This window comes from Anas acuta, chromosome 8 (assembly GCF_963932015.1).
Source record: "Anas acuta chromosome 8, bAnaAcu1.1, whole genome shotgun sequence".
Lineage (NCBI taxonomy): Eukaryota > Metazoa > Chordata > Aves > Anseriformes > Anatidae > Anas > Anas acuta.
The window spans coordinates 17,069,655-17,091,484 of NC_088986.1; the positions used below are offsets into that span (position 1 = coordinate 17,069,655).

General features: G+C 40.3%; 1 protein-coding gene across 2 annotated transcripts in view; it reads right to left on the bottom strand.

Annotated features, from left to right (window-relative positions):
* Window positions 1–21,830, bottom strand: part of NIBAN1 (niban apoptosis regulator 1) — a 64,952-nt gene that overhangs the window by 3,361 nt on the left and 39,761 nt on the right. For both annotated transcript variants that reach the window (XM_068691244.1, XM_068691245.1), the window contains 8 exons: window positions 13,173–13,288; window positions 7,607–7,711; window positions 7,350–7,512; window positions 6,185–6,372; window positions 5,772–5,933; window positions 3,522–3,632; window positions 2,782–2,889; window positions 862–973 (listed from right to left, as the gene is read on the bottom strand). In XM_068691244.1, the coding sequence (XP_068547345.1) occupies window positions 862–973; window positions 2,782–2,889; window positions 3,522–3,632; window positions 5,772–5,933; window positions 6,185–6,372; window positions 7,350–7,512; window positions 7,607–7,711; window positions 13,173–13,288 (1,065 nt within the window). The remainder of the gene's footprint in view (window positions 1–861; window positions 974–2,781; window positions 2,890–3,521; window positions 3,633–5,771; window positions 5,934–6,184; window positions 6,373–7,349; window positions 7,513–7,606; window positions 7,712–13,172; window positions 13,289–21,830) is intronic.

The window sequence follows — 21,830 nt, forward strand, 5'->3', positions numbered from 1 at the left end:
AGTTTGGAAAGACTGACAGAGGTACACCAAAGAAGGTACACTATTTCCCCGAGTTTCTAATGTCATATATATTGATATTACAAACAATAGTAATTTTCATTTTCAACTTGTTTTCAGTTTATCTTTATTGGGGAGGGGGGAGAATTTTCTCTCTTTTCATTAATGGAACTTCAGTATTAACCTAAACTTGTAATTGCAGTAACACAAAAGTACCAGAGGGCCTGCAGTGCACAAAGGTAATGTTTAAATGCAGAAGTGATTACACTGGATACATGAACAAATGTGTGCTTATTACATTAATTATTATACTGATATTTTGGAACAGTTGTGCCACAAAAGGCCACTGGGTAACACAGAAGCTTGTCTTTATCTGGCATATAGATAGGCAGACAGATCCAGAGAGATACAAATATTTTATGTATCTTTATATACCATCTGGCATGGTTTCATTTTCTGGCACACAAGCAGAGACATCTGCCCGGTGTACTGCACTTGCATCAAGAATGTATGGGAAACTGCACCTGGCAGTACATTTCATTTGGGGAAATTCATTTTCACTGCCATTAGATGTCACCAGGCCTTTACAAATAAGAGCATAATTTCACTCCTGGGCCCAGGAAATCAAGATAAAATGAAGGTTACATTTTGTCAGAAATATGCTGATGCCACGCTGTAATTTTGACTTTCCCAAGCTTAGTAATGTCACTACATGAATTTAAATTTTAGGGCTTGCCACACATCTTCAGTGAGCTGAATCCAAACAGTAGCACTGTAATTCTTTGGCAAAGCTGGGACCTGGCTCAGAGACTGCCAGGACCAATAGCCAAAATGCTATTACTGTCACTTCTAGAGTATCCTCACCTTTCAGGGTTTCTTCAAGCAGTGTCTGATATAAAATCTCTTCATACACATTCTCTACTTGGATCACGCTAGTGTAATCAGCAAAAATGAACTGCTCATATTTCTGCAGCTCCTGTGCAGACACAGAAGAAAGGAACAGATGCATAAAAACACAGCAATTTCAGAGATTTTTGAATGTCCTACTTCAGTAGAGCATCTGCATCTACCAGGTCATGCAATGCTTCTTTTGAACTATGAGTAAATGAAGTATATATTTTCACAATTCATTATGCACTTACCAAACACTGTTCTTACACTACAATTACATTTAGAAGCACTATAGATCACTGTCATCTGCACTGTAATAAACAATTCTGAAATAAAGAGTTGGTGAGGAAATGCCTCACTCACTGTTTGTCCAAGGAGGCAAATCCACAGTGAGCATGGGAGATCCAGGGTTTGGTTTTGTTTTTTTTAATAGGTGTGTAACATATTCAGCTTACTGAATTATATGTAGTAGGCTATATCTATGCAATAAGTGAGTCATGATCACTAGGAAGCAGCTTGGTGGTCCATAAAAAGAAAACAAAGTGACTGCTGCCCATTTCTAAAAGGGATACCTACAGACTAACATCTGGTGGATTTAAGTCTTTAAAGTCAAGTGTTTAAGGCCAGGTTGGGTGGGGCTTTAAGAAACCTGGTCCAGTGAAAAGTGTCCTTGCCCCTCACTTCTGCATAGGTACAAATTCAAAAGTTTTCTGGGATGTTTGCACCACCACTGCTTCCTCTGGCCCTGTATGGCAGACACTAGATAGGAGTCCACACTCTATATTTAAGGGGATGAAATAGTTTTGTTTCCTTGCTCACCCCTGTGCATGAACACCATGTCTTGAAGGCACTACTGACACACAGCAAAGAGTTACTACAGCTGTTACTCTGGGGATATGGTAGTATGTAGAATGACGTAGAGAGGAGAGTGATTTTAAATACATTTTTCAAAGTCCTGAGTTCGAATGATCTGTACTCAAAGATTTACAAGCATAACTTGAATAAACGCTTGGTTTTACACTTGCTTTTTAAACCAAAACAAGCTAGAGAGACTCAGCCAGAGCCTCAGGGAACTGATGAACATCAGGGAAACAAAAGGGCAGGGATGGGCTAGGGTAGTCATCTTCCATCAGCTACAATGAAAATGCAAGTGAATGTGCCTGGTCTGCAAGAAAAGAAAGGACTAATTAATTTGAGCCAAGGTGAACAGCATTCCAGCTGGCCCCTCATGCGCCACACTGATAACGTCTGCAGCTGGTGTTTGCAGAGTACTACCCTACCAGGATGATTAAGGACAACAGAGACAGTCCCTGTATGTTTGTTTCCTGACTGCTGACACAATTGCTTCAATTTAAAATCACTGAATACCAGCCCATGGCCCGTCTGCTTGGTGCTCCTGCTGCCCAAACAAGCTCTTGGTTTTGAAGGAGGTTGTGAGCAGAGGCTGTGTACAGTCACAGTGGTGCCTCTGGGTGCTGCCCTCTCCAAATGATCAAATTTCAGCTTGCAGCAGGGATGCCGAACACAGGGACAAACTCAGAACCTAAACTGGCAACTGTCAGATAGAGAGAGGAGTTCAGTTTGAGGGGACTTCAGATCACTAGGGAAGAAGCAAAATGGGGATGGGCAATGGTCTGCAGCTATCTCTGAGGAAGCAAGCTGTATATGCAGCTTCCATGTGTCCCAAAATCTTAAATCCATTCCACGTCTTGTACCATGCTACTACATCAATCCACAGATTGGCAAATATAAACATATTTTGTCCAAATAGGCATGAGAAAAAACAGCTTTACACAGTTTAAGATTTATAGTCAAGGTGTTATTCCTTTCTTGCCTTTTACTACTGTTGTTTTGTGTTTCTTGTTTTACTCACAGAGCAGTAATGTAACCTACTGGTTTGCATGTTGAAGCCAGTGTCTTCTGCATTGTGGGCAAAGTAATCTGTACTAGTGCTTCTTGAAATATCTTCTTCCGGATAGTGCTGCTGTCATAATCATATTGCTGTTAAAGACAGACAAGAAGAGAAGCAAGTCCACACATGTTTGGTGTTATTAATCATTCACAGGAGGAACTGGCTCTTGTTAACCTGTAACTGGTGACAGGGAAATACCAAGGGATACTGTATAATTGGTACATTCAGGGGTTTCAATTCCAGTGCAGGTTATTCCAGCTTTTGGAAAAATACTCTGAGATCAGAGAGATTTCTGGTATCTCTTTCTCTCTCTCTCTCTCTTTTTTTTTTTTTTTTTTTTTTTTTTTGTCTGAGCTACTAGAAACAGCCTCATGCTTGCTCTCTCCAGGTATTTTAGCACTGATGGGAAATGAATTCTAGGGGCAGGCTGATTGTAAACTAATATAAAATTATTTACTCAGATCCACAGCATCATTTCCAGTTGATTTAATAGTAATTAAAATGACTGCACATGTAAATACTCTTATAATTGTTTGCCCAGAACTTGGTTTTACCCCCAAAATGAGCAGCTTTGCTAAGTGCCACCAAATCAGCATTTCCCACCAGACAGTAAGAGGTATCTTCTTTCAAATACTCAGGTAAATTCACGTAAGAGATGCTCTCTTTAGGTTTCTTAAAAGGCAGAACACAAGATCTTACTGCACAAAAGCTTAGCATTTACCTTCAGTACTCTCAGTTTGACTTTTTCAATGGTTGTTGCAACTTTCGCTGAGTCTGCTTGGTGACTTGGAGAGAACAACTGCTCAAAAGTATAAACTGCATTTTCCATCAGCTAAGAATAATAATAAGAAATATATTTTAAAGACAACTAGCACAAAATGTCTACATACATAAAGAAACCTGATAAATGTAACCATTAACTTAAATTGTATTTCTGAGAGGTGAAACAGAGAAAGAATAATCAAAAAATCAAAATCAATACATATTTTCAAGTGCTTCAAATGATCATGGAAGGGGAAGAAAAGCCTTGCCCAGTTTAGATTGCAACACTCAGCTTTGTAATTGGAAAACAAAAAGAATAATCTCTTACATTAATGCAAGAGCACAGGAAAATGAAACTACCTCAACTTCTACCTTGAGCATAAAGCAGGATCAATACCAGAAAGTCTGCTAAAAAGTTGTATTCGCAAACTTATTCAGAATAGGTTCAGTTATATTGTCCCAAAATTGTGTTTCTCTTGTTACTCTCTATTTTAGTACTCTAAAGGCTAACATGCATAGAAATGTTTCAGTAAATAAAGAAATTAAGCCTTAGTATCTTTAATCATAGCTTTCCTGTACAGATTAGTACTGGATAGTACAAATTGTACTATCAAATTGTACTATCCAGTACAGGAACAATGTATAGTTAAGTTTGAGACTAATTCCAAGATGAATGACTCACTTTTTATTTGTGTTATTATTTGGAGCAAATCATAAACTGGCATCGCTTTGCTGAAGACACTGGAGCTGGTTTATTTACACTAGTTGAATGTTTCTCTCCTAAATTCCCTAAATTTGACCACTAGAGGATGCCAAGCTCCCAAGCCTGTAACTGTGCACTGAAAGAAGGAATACTCCACCCAAGTTAGACTTAAGCTGAACGATTCTTTTATATTAAAAATACATGAGCACAGACATGTGTGACCTTACTTGTTGATAAAATAAATGTCCATGTGAAAATGTCACAAAGTAAAGCTACTTATTATTTTTATGAGAAAAATAATAGCCTCTTTTAAAGAGAAACAATAACAGCACTTTCAGAGTAACTTCTGCTCAGGTTTAGCTTATTTATTTCTTGTTTAACTTATTTATTGTGAATTTTGTTTCCTTACATTAAAAAAAAAAAAAAAAATGGTTTGTACAGGATGTATTTTCTAATTCTTTGTCTTGATTCATGGTCTTCACTTACTGAAAGACATTTTATTTGAGCAGCATTTTGGAATGGTTTCCTTGAAAGACTGAGACATGAAATCAGGATTTTATTTCTGATTAAATCGTTGGCTGCTGATCATTGCTGTAATTAGAAAAACTGCTTTTAGGAAAATCCTATCCAAACACTGTGCTAGAAACTTACTTTCCATGTTCATAACTCCCACTTCACGGGAGGGAACCAGTTCCATTTCACAAGATGACCTCCATTTCACAAAATGACCAACTAGATTACTTAATTTCTCAGCTATGGATTGTAATCACAGGATTCAACATATTGTTAAAAGGCCAAATCTGCCCTGCATTCTGGCAATGGAAAGTCTATTGGCCAGGTCTTAATAGATTTCTGGTCAGGGATCCAGAAGAAATAAAAGCAAAGCAAAATTACAGCTTATACCAATACACACTGGAGGGGAAAAAAAGGCAACATTCCTTTATCATCTCAAATGATGAAATGATTTCACTTCAACTATTCCCATGAGAAGTGAAATTGGTTAAAATAGCTTCATCCTGAGACATCATTTGTGTCAAAGAAATTGGCAATTTTTAACATTAATTGCCTTATTTTATATTCATGAAAAAATAAACTATCAAGAAGGAGAAGGAGACACTCTATTTTGTTAAAATTATTCAGGACTCTTCCTGAAAAATAAACGCTTGAGAATGAAAATCAGGTGGATTTTAGCTACCCTGTTGGCATAAGCGCAACCTTCCCGGGTGCTAAGACACCAAGAATTCAGAATGTCAAGGTTCATGGGAAGTGTTGATCCATCCAAAATTCTTGTAATTTACTGAAAGACTCTCACGCATGCAATGTCACAAATATGAATGTGAAAATGAGCTTCTAGCTGCAATTCTCTTATTATTTTTTTTAATCTACGTTTTGCTTGGTATATATCTGGGGCCTCTTGCACAGCTCTTTATCAAGATTACTTTGAAGCAGCTTAGAAGAACAAACCTAACCTGTTCTCTCAAGAGGAAAAACTGGATTTTACAGTACCTCTTGCATGAAGTTCTGTGTCCTCTGAACCACAAAGTCAATGTGGTAGACCTTGAAGCGACTCTTGAGGTCTTGAAGGAGCTCCTGGAGGAGGTTCACTTTGAGATAGCAAGGCTCCATCTTCACAGAACTGAATGGCAGGTTCATCAGCTGATCCACGTTCTGCATTCCAGTGGAGGAAAAACAGGCTTTGAGAAAAAGCAGCTGGAAACCAATTTTAAGTAGAGAATATACGAGTGGCCCTAAAACAAATTCTGATTATCTACACTCTAGTTGCACAACTTCCACAAGACTTTCTAGACCACGAACAAAGCAGTAATATACTACCACTTTGGGAAGCAAGTACTGCTGTCACTCAAGTTCTAGGTAGAAAAGTGCTAATGTAAAAGGCTCCAGTTATATTTTTGTCTTACCTCCTTTAGCTTTGTGATATCTTTTGTCTTCTGGAAGTTCTGGATGATTTCATTAACTTCTTTATCAAAAAGTGAACGAACTTCAGTGAATCCAGAACTCACAGGACCCATAAGCTCCTCCAATATGGATGTGAGAAATGGCTGGATATTTTCTGTGCAGCATTTCTGAGCAGGCTCAGAAACAGTGGCTGGAGCATAAGACAAAACAGTGGATGCATTTTAGGCGACTAAGATATACAGTGAAAAATGTAATCTGAACTGATATACTTTGCAATGGATTAAATGTCCCCATATTTTTTTCTTGAGTCACACCTTCTCAGAGATGACATGGGTGATGAAAGGAGAGTTTATATTTTTTCGAGTGGCAATGAAACATCTTTTCCTATGCCCCACCTAAGCAAACTAGCAGCATGGGAACACTGTGAGAGGAGAGGAAAGGGAAGCTGTAAGTATTGGTAAATACTGGGGAGTTTGCACAAAGCTTGGTCATGGTGCTTGTATAGGATTTATCTGACCTTGGTACTCCACAGTTCACTGAAAGCATCCTAGGCTGTTATCTGAGAATATCAATGTAACATCCGGAGATTTATCAAAACAGCTCCTAAGTGATCAGCTATTTATTTATTTGTTAACTTAAGCAACATCAATTGATGTTTGCCTACTTCTAACACTAATTTTTACATTGATGGCAAATATATATTTTTTCATATTAGTTTGACATCATTTAAAAAGCTCTTTGTTTTAATCATGCTTTGGTATCCTATGAACTTGTCACTTAACCAGAACCTATTTGTGTGGAGCATTTCTTGACATAAGGTCAAAACCACCACACTTTAAATTATGCTCATGTAATCTATACCTTCATTTCACAAAGCTGTCCAAGCAAAAATTAAAGCAGAATACGCAGCTCTAATCAGGATACTCATAACCTGCCAGCTCTAGCTCCAACTTGAGAAGACTTTGTATTTTCACAGATGCAGCTGCCCCAGGTGTCAGTTCCCATCATGGGTAGCAGGGGCTCAAAGCATTTGTTTTCTGAAAATGAGCATCTCCGGATGGAGTTTCAAAACACATAAGGATTTCAAAACAAAGACATCTGGTAATTTGAGCAGCACAATGGGAAACATTAAGGATTGCTCCAAAACACATTTGTTTTCCTACTAACCTTTGATTTTTCCAGCTAAAAAGTTCTTGGAGTTCAGAATCTGATCCATGTCTGAGCGAATGGTTCCTTCAAGAGATTTTGCAAACTCTCTGCACTCTTCTTTCAAGGTACTCAGTCCTTCTGAAACTTGCTGCTGGACTAAGCCATACGTTTCTTCTACAAACTAAATTCAAATTAAATTAATAAGCAAAGATTAGAATCAGCACATTCAGACAATTAGTATGAGAAGCAACTACTCTGGAAATATTCATACTTACACCAAACCAGGCCCGCTTCCTGTCATTCCTCTTTCCTTTCATTTTAGGCAGGATCATCGTCTGAAGGTTAGGAAGGAGTTCCTCCATCACAAGGTTGCTCAAGATCTATATGGTTATGAGATTAAAATGACCTGTTCATACATTGTTTGCCATCTAAAAACTGAGCACTTGCATCACAGAATGACATGTAAATATAGGCAACCCCAAACACACAACAGCTTAGCTGTCCCAGGTTGCCAGGAGGACTGTTTTTAAAATATCAGGTATGAATTCCATCTGAAGAATCTTTCTCTGACAGGTTTTGAAAGACCATCAACTAACAACATGAACCAAGATGACAAACAAAGATGTCTATTAAAATTTACTGTATGCTGTTAGAAAGATTGCCATGTGAAAAACAATGGAGCTAAAATGATTTATGTCAGCTGTATCAAAAACATTTGAAAAACTGTTATAATGACTGTTGCTTCTCAAGGCTGACCTTGTTCTGAGACACTGATGCCCTCCCAGAAGCATCATTGAGGAGAAGTTGTTCTGAAGATTCATCAGCCAAAGGTCACTTCTAATAAGAAAATACCTTGCAGCAACAGTGGTGTAGTGGTATCATGCAAAATTCCCATTCTTGTTACCCGCATTCGATTCCCAGCTGGTGCAAGTAAGTTCTGCAGCTGTTCCCTGAACTTCTAAGCAATTGCTGGGGCAAAACAGTGACTTTTTCCTGTTTTTAAGAAGGGTAGAAAGGAAGACTTACAGAACTACAGATTGGTGAGACTCCCCTCTGTGCTCGGAAAGATCATGGAACAGATTCTCCTGGAAGCAATGTCAGGGCACATGCAGGAGGTGGTCCAAGGCAGTCAGCATGGCTTCACCAAGAGCAAATCATGCCTGACCAGTCTGGTAGCCTTCTCTGATAGAGTGACCGCATCAATTGACAAGGGAAAAATGACCAATGTAATCTACCTGGACTTCTACAAGGCCTTTGACATCAAATGCGGATCACAAGCCAGCAGTGCGTGCCTGCAGCCCAGAAGGGCAACTGCATCCTGGGCTGCACCAACAGAGGTGTGACCAGCAGGCCGAGGGAGGTGACTGTGCCCCTCTGCTCTGCCCGTGTGAGGCCCCACCTGGAGTCCTGCATCCAGGTCTGGGGCCCCCAGCACCAGAAGGACGTGGGGCTGTTAGAGTGGGTACAGAGAAGGCCACAAGGATGCTCAGAAGCTGGAGCACCTCTCTTGAAAGAAAGAGCTGAGAGAGCTGGGGATGCTTGGCCTGGAGAAGATTCTGGGGAGACCTCACTGCATCTTTTCAATACTTAAAGAAGGCTCATAAAAAAGATGGAGAGCAACTTTTTGCTTGGGCAGATGACAATAGGACAAGGGATAATGGCTTTAAACTAAAAGAGAGCAGATTTAAATTAGAGGTTAGGAGGAAATTCTTCACTCAGACGGAGGTGAGGCACTGTAACAGGTTGACCAGAGAGGCTGTAGATGCCCCATCCCTGGAGGTGTTCTAGACCAGGTTGGATGAGGCCCTGGGCAACCTGATGCAGTGGGTAGCATGGGAGGGTTGGAACAAATTGATCTTTAGGGTCCCTTCCAACACATTTCCAACCCTTCCAATCCATTCTATGATTCTATGACTCTTGACCCAAAAAAAAAAGCAAGATAGAATGATACTGATGTGGATCTTTAGGAGTATTTCTTGTGAACACCAATTTCACAATTCACACAAGGATGGGGGGTCCCAGTAAAACCTGGTATCCCCTGGAAAGGGAATACAGAAATTGGGGTAATCTGTAGATCAAATAATTCTACTCTGATTTTTTTTTTTCCAAGAAGTGTAGCACAATACAAAAGATTCATTAGCTCCAACGCTATCCAGAGGAAAAAGGGATAAAATGAATAGCTGATGGAGTTTGTGAAAAACTTTTCAAACAATTACTTCTGTCAGTAAAACTGGTACAAATACAGTAAAATTTTCACATTGTAGAATTTATATACATTAAAATCTCCATTCAAGTATTTGTGCTGGCATGTAGAAAAACTAAGGAAAAGTTATTGTTGCCCCACTTTTTATTATTTAAGTATATTGTCTGTTTTTCATTGCTGTATTTTTCTAAATCAACACTGAGTACTTTTCCCTTTCAGTAACTTTCTCAGTTTGCAGCAGGGTTCAGCTGTAGAAGAGATGCATCACCCTTTCTGAACCCAGCTACTAAGTGGCAACTCAGGCTTGCAGCTGGTTCCAATCAGAAATAAAAGACATCAGACTGGGAATACAGATGCTCACAATTTGGGGGAGCAGTCAATACGCTGGCGGGCAAGGCTGCTATTCAGAGACCTAGACAGGCTGAAGAAAGAGGTGGGCCAAAAACCTCATAAAGTTCAGGAAAAGAAAATGCACAGTCCAACATTTGAGATGGAACAATCCCAGGCACCAGTACAGGCTGGCAACAACTGGCTGGAAAGCAGCTTTGAAGAAAAGGATTTGAGCATCCTTGTAGACAGCAAATTCAGCATCTGTCTGCACGGTGTTCTTGCAGCAAAGGGCAACAGCAGGTCAATGGAGGAGAACATTACCCTTTGTTCAGTACTTGTCGCACCACATCTGGAGCAGTGTCCAGTGTTGGGCTCCCATTACAAGACGTGACACACAGGAATGAGTCCAGCGGAGGCCACCAAGACAGTCAGGGGATGGAGCGCATGACATGGGTAGAGGTGGAGTTGCTCAGCCTTAAGAATGGAAGGCTCAGGGGAGGCCTTACTGCTGTCCACAGCAGATATGAGGAGACACCGTGCAGACAGACCCAGACTCTGCTGGTAGTTGCACAGGGAAAGGATGAAGATGACGGCCACAAGCAGAAACAAGAGAAATTTTAATTAGAATCACAGAATCATTGAGGTTGGAAAAGACCTTCAATGTCATCTGGTCCAACCATCCCCCTACTACCAATGTCACCCACTAAACCACGTCCCTAGGCACCACGTCCAACCTTTCCTTGAACACCCCCACGGACGGTGACTGCACCACCTCCCTGGGCAACCTGTGCCTGATGACTCTTTTTGAGGAGAAAGGTCTCCTAATGTCCAACCTAAAGGTAATGTCTCCTAATTTCCAATCTATTGGTTATTAAAAAAAGATTTTCCCATAAGGGTGGTTATAGGAACAAGCTGTGCCATCTCCTGCCTCGGGCATCTTCAGAACTCAACTGCACAAGGCCCCTAATTTGGCTCTGCTTTGAGTGTGGGACTTAAAAGAGATAATCTCATGAATAACCCAAACTGGAGCACCACGGACTGAATAATAAATGTGACAACTGATCAAACACATTCTGAAGAATCTGAGCTCTGCAGCAACATTTTTAGGAAGTGCTGGACTGGGTTTATATTGCTCTACTGAAAGTTACACCATAGGGGTTTTAGTTTTTTTAATGCCTTATTTGATTCACCAGTAAGTTATTCTACATTGGTGTAGTATTGATCAATGGAGTTATGCTAGAATAAAATAACGGTGTTGTAGTGCTCTCACTGTGTGGCTGTTCTGTGGCTTGTAACAAGTGTTGTCAAAAAATCCCCAGTTTTAACCCTCTCTTTCAGCACTTACCTACAGAAACAGCACCTGTAATTCAATATATCCTTTGTTAGTAATAAAATATTAAAAATTAAAAAGTACCAAAACAAGGGAAAGAAATGCTTACAACCCCCCAAAAACGTAGTAGGTCTTCAGCTGAGTGACTGCATCCTAGCTTTGCTACCTTCATGTTGAGGTACCAAGGCAGAATTGCATGAGCTAATGAAATGACTGCTTCAGAAAATACTGTGGAGAGTCTACCTTTATAAATGAATGTCAGTAGATATATATATTGGCATTCTGCAGAAATTTTTAAAGCAACAAATTGTAGCCTGCTTGTTCCAAACCATTCACTTAGCTTGGATATTTGCCTAAAACAATTATTATACTGGATCAAAATGGGCATGACAACATACTCTACGTAAAGAATGAATTATTGTTAAGAAGACTGTGGTGTAACTACTCTGGATGTCTTCTGATTACAGTTCTCTTGAGGTGTATGGGTTATGAATAAGGAGTTGGCAAGAAGCAGACAAAATAAAACACAAAATGAAACTAGCTCTATAATAGCTCCGTAACTTTTTGGAAGAGGGAAAAAGAGAAAAACCCTCAGTCCCTCCACTGGAATGATGGAACTCTTTATTTTGTGGTATTTATTATCAGATGTTAGCAGAAAACTTCAGTCCCTGACATGACAGCACCAGGAAAGACACTGCTTATAAATTCTTTGCCAGTTTCCGTATTTTTCAGCATTTCCAAAGTATACTTTTCCTAAATAAATAATCTGGTTTCTCAAAACAAAACCCGTTTTATTTTGTATCATGAACACTATCAGACTTTTCTCCATTTTCCCAAAGGGATGCCAGACTTCATCAAGGAAAACACCCAACAGCTGGTACTAAAGTAATATTTATTACTGAGCGCTCAGTGCTTTGGAAAAAAAACGTATGTATAAGTCAGGGCACAAATAATGTCTTAATTGCACTAAAATACACCTGGAGTGATGCCAGAAGGACTGGCAGAGTTACTTCATCTGCCATCAGTGCTCCAAAGCTGCTCACTCAGGTATGGATCACTCACTCAGTATGGATCTCAACCCTAAGCTTCACATCTCATTTCTGAAGTACTGAAACACACAAATTTTTGGTGTTCCCAGTGTAATTGTTGCTACGCAATACTCCATTTCAGAAGGCTGGCACGAGAAGTAGGTCTATCAGTTTATCTGCTCAGATCTAAAAGCTTCACTCTCAAAGAACAGGGAAAAACAAAATGATGAAATTCTTCATAACACGTGCATTGGTGCCTTTCTGTTCTCCATAAAGCCTCGTCTTCTGCAATGGCATCTGGAGGCATTAGACCACAAGTTACTGGAAACTGCTGTGTTTAGTATCAAAGGTAATAGCAACAGAAGAAAATATGTTTCTTATCTACAGAAGATCTCAGAAGGTAGAAAAGCAAAGCACAGTCCAATGCAGCAGACAGCAAGTGTTTGCTGCACACAAACCATGTGTTCTGAGTTTGGAGTATAGCACTTTTGGTCTCGCTGATTTACCAGAACTATAAACATACCAAATGTGGGAGTGAGATACAGAAAGTATAGAAAATACAGAAAATACAGAAAGGGTAGAAAGTACCTTGTTTTAGAGACAGCATTTATTCACCCACTGACCATGTGGTAAATACAGCTCATATAAATAAAGTAGATGCATAAGCCTTTTGTGGAAATGTGGCCATCCCAATATTCCAGCATGAGCACCACAACTTTAGCTCACTGCACACTGTCTTTCACTTTTTAGTTTAAAAAAATATGGAACAGTTTATTAAAATATAAATGTTTCTTACATATCAATAAGAAGTGTCTTGAAATTTTGGGAACTTCTACCTACTAGAATTTTTTTGGAATGTAATTTTTTTTCCCCAAGAGTCTTTACAACCTTCACTATCCTCAGAGTTGCTATAGCCAAAGCGTCCCCAAATTAGGATGATATTCTTTTACCTCTTTTTCATTGCCAGTTATCATTTCCCATGTCCCATAGTGGCCTTTCTCCTGCCGGAAGAACTGAACGGCTTCCAAGAATGCCTCAACTTCATACGTGGTCTGCTTGAGGAAATCTGAAGGGAAAGAAAAAAGGTAGTACAAAGGATTTACCCGTAAATAACCTTTAAAATAAACATCCTTTTTAAATCCATTTTCTTATTCCATGTGCATCCAGCAGAAATATTTTCCAATCATTTACTAAGCCTGAGTGTTTGAAGACCTTTGGGGTTTCATTAAGATTCAGAAGCTTAATTTTGCCACATATAAACTATCATAAGCCAGCCCATTTAAGCTGATAAGTAAAACCAGTATCAGCAGGTAATAACACAGACCACACCGTAAAAGATAACAGTTTTACAGCAAGCTTCATATGTGGGAGATTTTGAAAAGGCAGTCATTAACACATGAAAGCTCATCCCTTATTTTTATACCTATAAGCTACATATGATGGTACATGGGCAGACTTTGACAGCAGGTCCTAATGCCAAGAGTTGGGAGTTTCTGCTTCTTATATTTAAAATAAAATTTTACGAATTTAAGGTAGTGATAATCATCTGAGAAGCAGCACATTACAGCATGTTGCATGCCCTTGAGAAATTGCTAAATCCTGACTTACTGCTTCCCAGTAATCTTCTATTTCGTTGTTTTATTATGGAATCGATGATCAGCATGATTTTTTCACGGGCATACAAAAACACAGACCAGGACAAAGTAAGCTCTGTGCTCTTACAAATTAAGAACAACATTTCTGACAAAATTGCGTTGCTTTTCCCCGATATTTCAGGCATGTTTAACCACAGGTCAAGTTACCATCCACAGCTACTACTGCTACATGGCAGCTTGTCCCAAGAACATGAAATGAAGAAAGCCTGGGGGCACTATGCTGTACAAATGGGACTACAGCATGGAAAAAAATGAAAACAAGTGGCTAAACTAGTTTGCTCTTATAAATACCGGATAACCAGCCATGCAGTAGAAATTGTATCTCAGGCAATTTCTTCTTTCCAATCCGCAAGACATTTGAGATAGTTGCAGTCAACAGTCTCCTTCACATTACAGCACATCAAACCACATCTAATGAAGGCTGCAATAGCAGTCACACATTAGAACTAGTTTGTCATAATCTGGGGAGAAACAGTCCCTCTGTCTCAAAATGTGGAAAAGCTCCTTAGAGCCATGAGGCCATTTGGCAAACCTGAGTAAGAATTTCAGGCTGAGAAACCACAGCTGAAATACTTCAGGAATTTGAGCACTGCCTTTGCTGAGTCAGAGCTTCAGGACTACTGTGAGGATTATTATCTTAAGGGAAAAACAAACTGATAGCAGTTTATTGTCACCTCTTCAAGGTTAACTACTTACAGCCTTGATCAGCTCAAGTCCTATTGTGTGCATGTTAGAAGGGAAGGGGAATGTTAATTCAAAGGTAAGTATACTGCTGTTCAAGATACTGATATGTATAAGCAATTGTTATGTGAAGTCAGAAAATAAATTCTCAAGCCTTGCCTGTCAAGCAAGACATATCTTTGACTTGTTTGTGAAACCTTCTAATGACAAAAGCTTTATAGAAGGCTTGTATGCACACCAAGAGCAATACAGGGCTTATACAGGGCTTATACATTATGGGGAACACAGAAGATTAACTCTACAATAATTCCCCAAATGTCTCCTCCATGCATTTTACACAAAAAGGAAAGCAGGAGAAACGTACAACTATTTTACCAATGCTTCATTACTTGAAAACAGCATTGTATCAGCTACATCTACATGGTGGGCAATGAGGTTTAAGATCAGTGTCAGAATTTGCTCTTTCAGAGTTTTCCCTGAAAGCAGTAACTGCTACGGGAAGGTATGCTATACAAACTGAGGCACGGTGAACATTTTCATGCGGCCACTTCATAGATACCATTCCTGTTTAGCAGATATTTGGAGGTCCCGAGAGATCAATTTCTTCACCCCCACACGCTGATCAATCAAGAACAGCAGGCACGTAAAATCCCAACCATTTACTCACTGCTATCTCCATGATTTGTAGCATTTTTAAAAGCAAGTCACAAACCAGGATGTTAAAATACCAGTTTAGGAGTTGTAGAATCAACCTGTTCACTGCCACGAGAAGAATGTCCTCTGACAGCAGCTTTGATGAAAGAAGAGCACTCCACCTGAAGAAATGTATTGCATTTAAAAACTTTTGTCCTCCCAGAACTAAACTCTGGATATTTTGACCAGAAGAGAGCCAGGCCTGGCTGGGGAGATTGCAACTCCTGCAGCCCTCCCATCGTGACTCATATGTTTTCCTTCTTCGCAGCTGTGCTCCCTCCTAACCAAAAGGGACAACAGACCATCCAAAGGGCTGGATCTTGGACCTGCTGAGGTGACGATTTGCCAGGGCTGACAAGTCTCCCCTCTAAGGTCATCAAGTTTTGAACTGTGTACTCAAGGGAGGATTTTCTCTATTATGACTGTCCCTGACCCATAGAAAAGTGGAAGGAAGATGCTAAAAGAACAAGAGCAATTCATTTGAATAGTTCTTGGGAACAATATCAAACTGTAAATTACATAAAATCCCAAATCATACATTCTTTCCTATACCAGTAAACAGAGGAGGACACCACAATTATGGTAGTCTTACTACAAAAACAGCTCGAAGTAGAAAGGCAGCTTTATCCTTCAAGGCCTACTGTAATTGCTTTAAGCATTTTTTTCTCACTTTCCATAGGAGGAAAGGATTGCATCAGAGATAAGACACTGAACAACTACATCCATCCAGCGTTGGCCTGTGCAGAAGCTGTTGGCAATGGAGACAAGACAGAGGCACATTCATGGGATATGGCTTGAGAAAAGGGAATTGTACCCAAGCTGAAAAGAGCTGCAGAGCACATCGTTGGGGATTTCAGCAGGGAAGAACCAGGGCTTCTGTAAATCAGATCTAGCAGTTTATGACAAGGCTAGAGGACTGAAGATGGATTGGCAGCCAGCTCCATTATACAACGGCAAAGTAAGGAAAACAATGAAGAAGCTGTTGGGGTAGCCTTGCTTACGTGCAAGAGAGAGGAAGGCGCGTGGGAGATGGAAGCAGAAACTGCAGCTGTGAACAGGGCAGGTGGCAAACCCTTGTGGTACCAGGAACAATTGTTCATCAGCAGAAAGGACAACGAGTGCTTCACTGTGAGGCTTCCCCTTCAAGTGATCTGGCTGGCACCTATCGCCAGTAATGGGTCTGCCCCTGCTGCTTGCAGAAAGCGGAGCATGCCAGGGGAGCTGGGTGCAGAGGCGGTTCTGGGTCATCCCTGTCCGACTCCCACAAAACGCATGGGAGTCATCTGGTGGTGTAGTGTTTTATTTCCATTGGTTCCAGGCTCCTTAGAAGCTAATCTGAGATACAGCACCGCATTATGTAGGCATACGGTAACACACATCACTATTCTTTCCATGGAGCAGTACAGGACTATCACAATCCACTTTTTTCCTTGTGCCATCTATACAGCTTTCAAAACCAGAAAAAGCTGGAAACATCTGCTCTACATGTGTGATGTACCTTATTCTCCTCTGCTCAGGCCAGCTGCTGCCTCCCTCAAAATGGAAAAATGTACTTTTCTTTTGGGTAGCCTGGGCAAGACTGAATACTTAGTCTCATTTCTGAAGTGCACATGTATAGCCTTCTTGCTCCACCTTCTTGTTACATCTCATTATGAAAGGAAAAGCCAGGGGCAGAAACATTTAATTGTCATTGGACAAGAAGCAGTTAGCAAGCAAATCTTCCACAACAACACTGCAAGCCATAAAGTTTACTGCATGTCCGCCAGCACAAGGCTGGAGAGGCTTTACGGGTACCAGACTCATGCTACGTGCTTAATCCAGGCTCGTCTGCACTTGGAAAGTTACCCAAACAGCTTCTCCAGCTGCTAATGGATATAACATCTGCACATTTGTGGAGAGCAAAACAAAATTCTCTTTGGTCTATTTGATTTTAAAACAAGAAAAGCCACATAGAGACTGTCTTTTAATACCCAAGTGTGGAGCCTAATTTAAATAACATACACAGATAAGATACCACTAACAATACATTCCTTTTATAAACATAGAATAAAGGCAGTTCATTCACAGAGTAACTGCTATAAAGCTCCTATTGAAAAGATGGAAGGACAACTGGAAACACACTGGCTTCATAAATCTCCCCACATTTGCATGTCTCACGAAGACACAGCTGAGTTTGTTCAGTACTGCAGAAAGGTGTCTAAGGAGCCTTGTAGACATGAACTTCCCTGCAGTGTATAAGTAGATTAAAATCTTCCCCCACACCAAAAAAAATCTCAAAGTTTAATTCATCAAAACAATGCACAAAAGACTGGGCTCCTCAACACCCACTAAAGAGTGCAGTGGGCACTGATGAATTGTTGGTGCCGAACCCTTAACTTAGAAGGCCCCATGCCCAATTTCAGCTGCATCTGATGTTTCTGCCACTGTTGGATTTGCTGTCTTTTAGTGAGGATCTCCAGGCTATACACTTCAGGTCCGGTTCATCATTTGGCAGATGTCTGGCTGTATGGTCAAGTAACAGAGGAAATCTTCAGTCTCAAGTTACTATGTGCTCTCCTCCAAAACACTGCGTGCAAAAACTTCTAGAAATAGACCTTGTTATCAGAGATGAATACCTTAGATCTCACTGCCTCTAGATAAAGTTGTGGATTTTCAGCAAATCTGGACAATAGGAAATCTGTGTTCGACCATTCCTTTCAAATTTGTTACCTGTATGTATTACAGGCTGCTGCATCAGGTCTCTCGCTGATGATTAATCACTCAGATGCTCATTTTCTTAGTTATAGATGAGGGTAGGTGCCTCTTTAACATTACATATCCTAACTTGCCATGCTAGCTGTTAAGAAGTGTTTCAATACCCAGTTTTATTTGCAAAGTAGTAGTTACTAGCAAAACTATTAAAACTCATTACTGTAGCATGAAAAAGTAGACTAAAATGGTCATGCAACAACCAGAATGGCAATAAGTGTCTGAAGACACATGGCATATCATCTACTCACTTAACAAACATTAAGTCAACAAATAAAGTCTTCCGATAAGCAGCAGCACAGCTCATTTCTGTACCTCTCATACAACCACATGTAAAAGGCCGTGTTTGGGAAGCTCAGGAAACATTTCTGCAGCTCCTGGTGGGACTGCAGTCAGATGTTATAACCAGACAGCAAGAATTTTCCACCTCCCACAATTTATGGGGTGGTTTGCTCTGCTGGGACAACGAGAGTTCACAGTTCCCTTCTGCATCCTGACTAATCCTGCAAACTGGGACTCACTCATTTTTGGACGCAGCAGCAGCATTACAGCATGAAGCTGTTCAGAGAGCCAAGGAGCTGCAGTCAGGATATTTTACGATGTGTAAAAACTGAGTATGTCATCCTTCAAAACAAATGCAGTGCCCATATTGCAATCCTGCAAATGCCCTTCTCCCTTACAGGCTTCTCTTACAGTAAATTTATTACTTTTATTGTTAATAATAATGCAGGGGGATATTGACTGTGGACAAAGTGCTTCACCAAATCTCACTAAACCACTGAGAGTAATCTAAGCTTTACAACTGACATTTTGCAAAAAAGCTGAGGTCCAAACAAGACATAGATGAACCAATGCTGAAACAGAATCCAGAAGCTTCAGCACACAGAGCAAAGGTTTTAATTAAAGAAAAGCTGATTCTGACATAATGCCCATCATCTGACTACCAAAACTCAGAAGAAATTCACTCTGGCTTCCTCTGCTTCCTGCAGCATCGATGACATCAATGTATATGTTCCCGAGCTGGAGAGCTGTGTACAGTTTGGTGTGAGACTCTGTATTCAGAGAGCATTACTTTCCATATGGTTCCTGAATTCTACCTGCAGGTAACTCTGTTTGATAATAGGAGCAATCTGGCATCTAGCAATGGCAGTATTTATACATGATGATCACATGTAGGCCCACAGGTAGGAAGGTTGCCTTGCCTGGCTCCTCCCTACCACCGTCAGTAACTGCAGCTTTGGTCAGATGTCTCTTCCTCACATATGGGAAGTGCTAACAACCTGTTATTCTTATTTCCCTCTCCTAACACCACAGGACCCATGAATACCACCTCAAATCTTCAAAGTGACAGACTGACCTCAGCTAAGGAGTGGGGAAGTCAAGGCAGGAGGATGCTCACTGGAAGGTCATAAAGATGGCAGCGGAGTTGAGTTTGGTGGATTTTCGCTGACTGGGAGAGTATTTGGCACTTACTATAATTTTGGGGATATGAGAATTAGTAGAAATTGTGTTTAATTTTATATGACCTTACAGTAACATATTCTTGCTTCCTCATCTATTTGGTCAAAGCCTGGCTTAGATGAAGGTAGTGCCAAAACATCTATTTGTAGCTGTTTCTTCCTGATCCTGTTATGTAGCATTTTCCTGGGACAAGAAGTATCTCCAGTTGTACAGTAATGGCGAAGGGCTGTGCTTCTTGTGATGCTATGAACAGAATAGTAGGAGGTGAATAAAGCTCAAAAATATTTGGGATTTTCAGTGTTCTACCTTTGGTTTTAGCAGTCTCAAAAGATGGTGCTTCCACCACTTACTATTTCCACTGGACATTACCCTCAACAGGACAGATTTTATGCTAAGAAATGCAAATTAAACTTTTCTCAGTTCTCTTGCCCTTCCGAGTCATCCCCCTCTCCCCTGGCATCTGTTTCTTTAAAATACATTTAGATTGTTGTGTTCCCTCTGTTTTGCATTAAACATGCTCTTCAATTAAAAACAAAAAATCTAATTGAGTTTCTTTTAAAATTCAGCTCTTTTTAAACAAAGACTAGTAAAAAAGAAAACACACAGCCCAAAACTAGAGGGAGGCTGCTGAAAAAAAAAAGGCTTTATTTTCAGACAGTGTGGTGTCTTAGCCATCTCACTACACAGGACATTTCTATCTCTTGTATTGGACTTGAAGAAAAGCTATTGCACAGTGCCAAACACCAACAGATTTGGGTGAAGGCATCTGGAGAACATTAGGGAATAAGAGATGTTCCTGCAGTTAAAGAATCACTCTGCCAACTTCCCACCACCACAATTAGGGGATGCCCATCAAAAGAAAGTAAACGAACATGACAAAGAACAGTTTCCCTTTCTAAGAGTGATCTATTTAGCCCACGTTTCTTATAACAGCATTTTTCTGGTAATACCTGCCTGGGGTTTATTTGCTGTGGGTAGGGACTGCAGTGGTTAATGTCTGTTGCTCATGCAGTTTCTGTTAACGATGAGCAGTTTTCTACTAGGAGGTGTGTGAGTGATACCATCACGCAGACAACGACAGACAAGACACAGAGAATTGCCAAAGAGAGAGCCCAGACCCTGAGTCTGTTATGCACAAGTAAGCAAGACCAGCCTATCATCCTGTTATCAGATGGAAAAAGCAACCATCCAAGTTCTCAGCACATTTCAAGAGTTGTTGCTTGTAAGATATTACCAAAAAATGGTAAGAAAGGTAGTGGCCAACATCTCCAAAAGGCTGAAGTTACGAAAAATTCTGTCTCCCAAAAAACAAACATAGTCCCAACCCAAAGAGAAAACTGAAGTGAATCCATCTGTCTGAACAAGGAGAGATGAGAAGAGCTAAGGCACTGGATGTCAGGAAAAGACAGCTTGCCTAGGGCTTGTAATGCAGCTACGGCCCCTCCAGAAAAAAATTATATGAATAAAAGGACATACCATTTAAATTTACAAAATGGAGTCCTGTCATATTATTACCCCAGATTGAGATCGAAGTGAAGTATAATGTCCCGGATCTGAGAAGCATCAACCTCACAGCTCTGATGTTTTCCTGAGAGCAATGTAGTACCGTATGATTCATAGACCATGTGGTATAAAACTGCTAACCACTAACAGAAGCTAAATGAGGTCATTTCCAAGCAGGATACAACCCTGCAATAATACACTGTATTTATAGCAAATAAAGTTTTGCAGTGCAAGTTCCCTCCTAAACATTAAACCAACATTTCAGATGATTGCTTTGCAGCATGCAATGCCTGTATTAAAGCTGTTCAAAGCAGCCCAAGACAGATTACATGGCACCTCCCTCTGCCGGGAACATCAGGCTGGTGTTTTATAGTCTAAACCACAGATTCATTCATCTCTGATAATCTCCAAGTGCTTTACAAACCATCTCCTGTATTCCTGGTAAAGATGAGCATTCTGTTGCCACTGACCTTTGAAGCCGCAGCCCAAATACAGCCTTACACCTGCACAAATGGGTATCTTCACAGCTACTAAACCAAGCTCAGGTGGTGGGCACAAGGCAGTGTCTCCTCTGCACCACCCCCTGCTTTGTAACATACAAGAGAAGAAAGATACAAACAGGGTGTGGAGGTGACAGAGGTAGGAAGAACACAATCACAATTAGGATTTTACACACGTTAATCATGTCATTTCAGAATGAATACACCTCCCACAGACTGAAAATCCCATCTACGGTACAAGCTAGAGGGGCTTACTGGAAAAGTCAATCACTCAACAAAGGAAATAATGTTGCAGAGTAAAAGCATCCCACAAGTAGGAAAAATAGTCTCACTTTAAGCAAATTATACATAAAATTCTATATTGCAT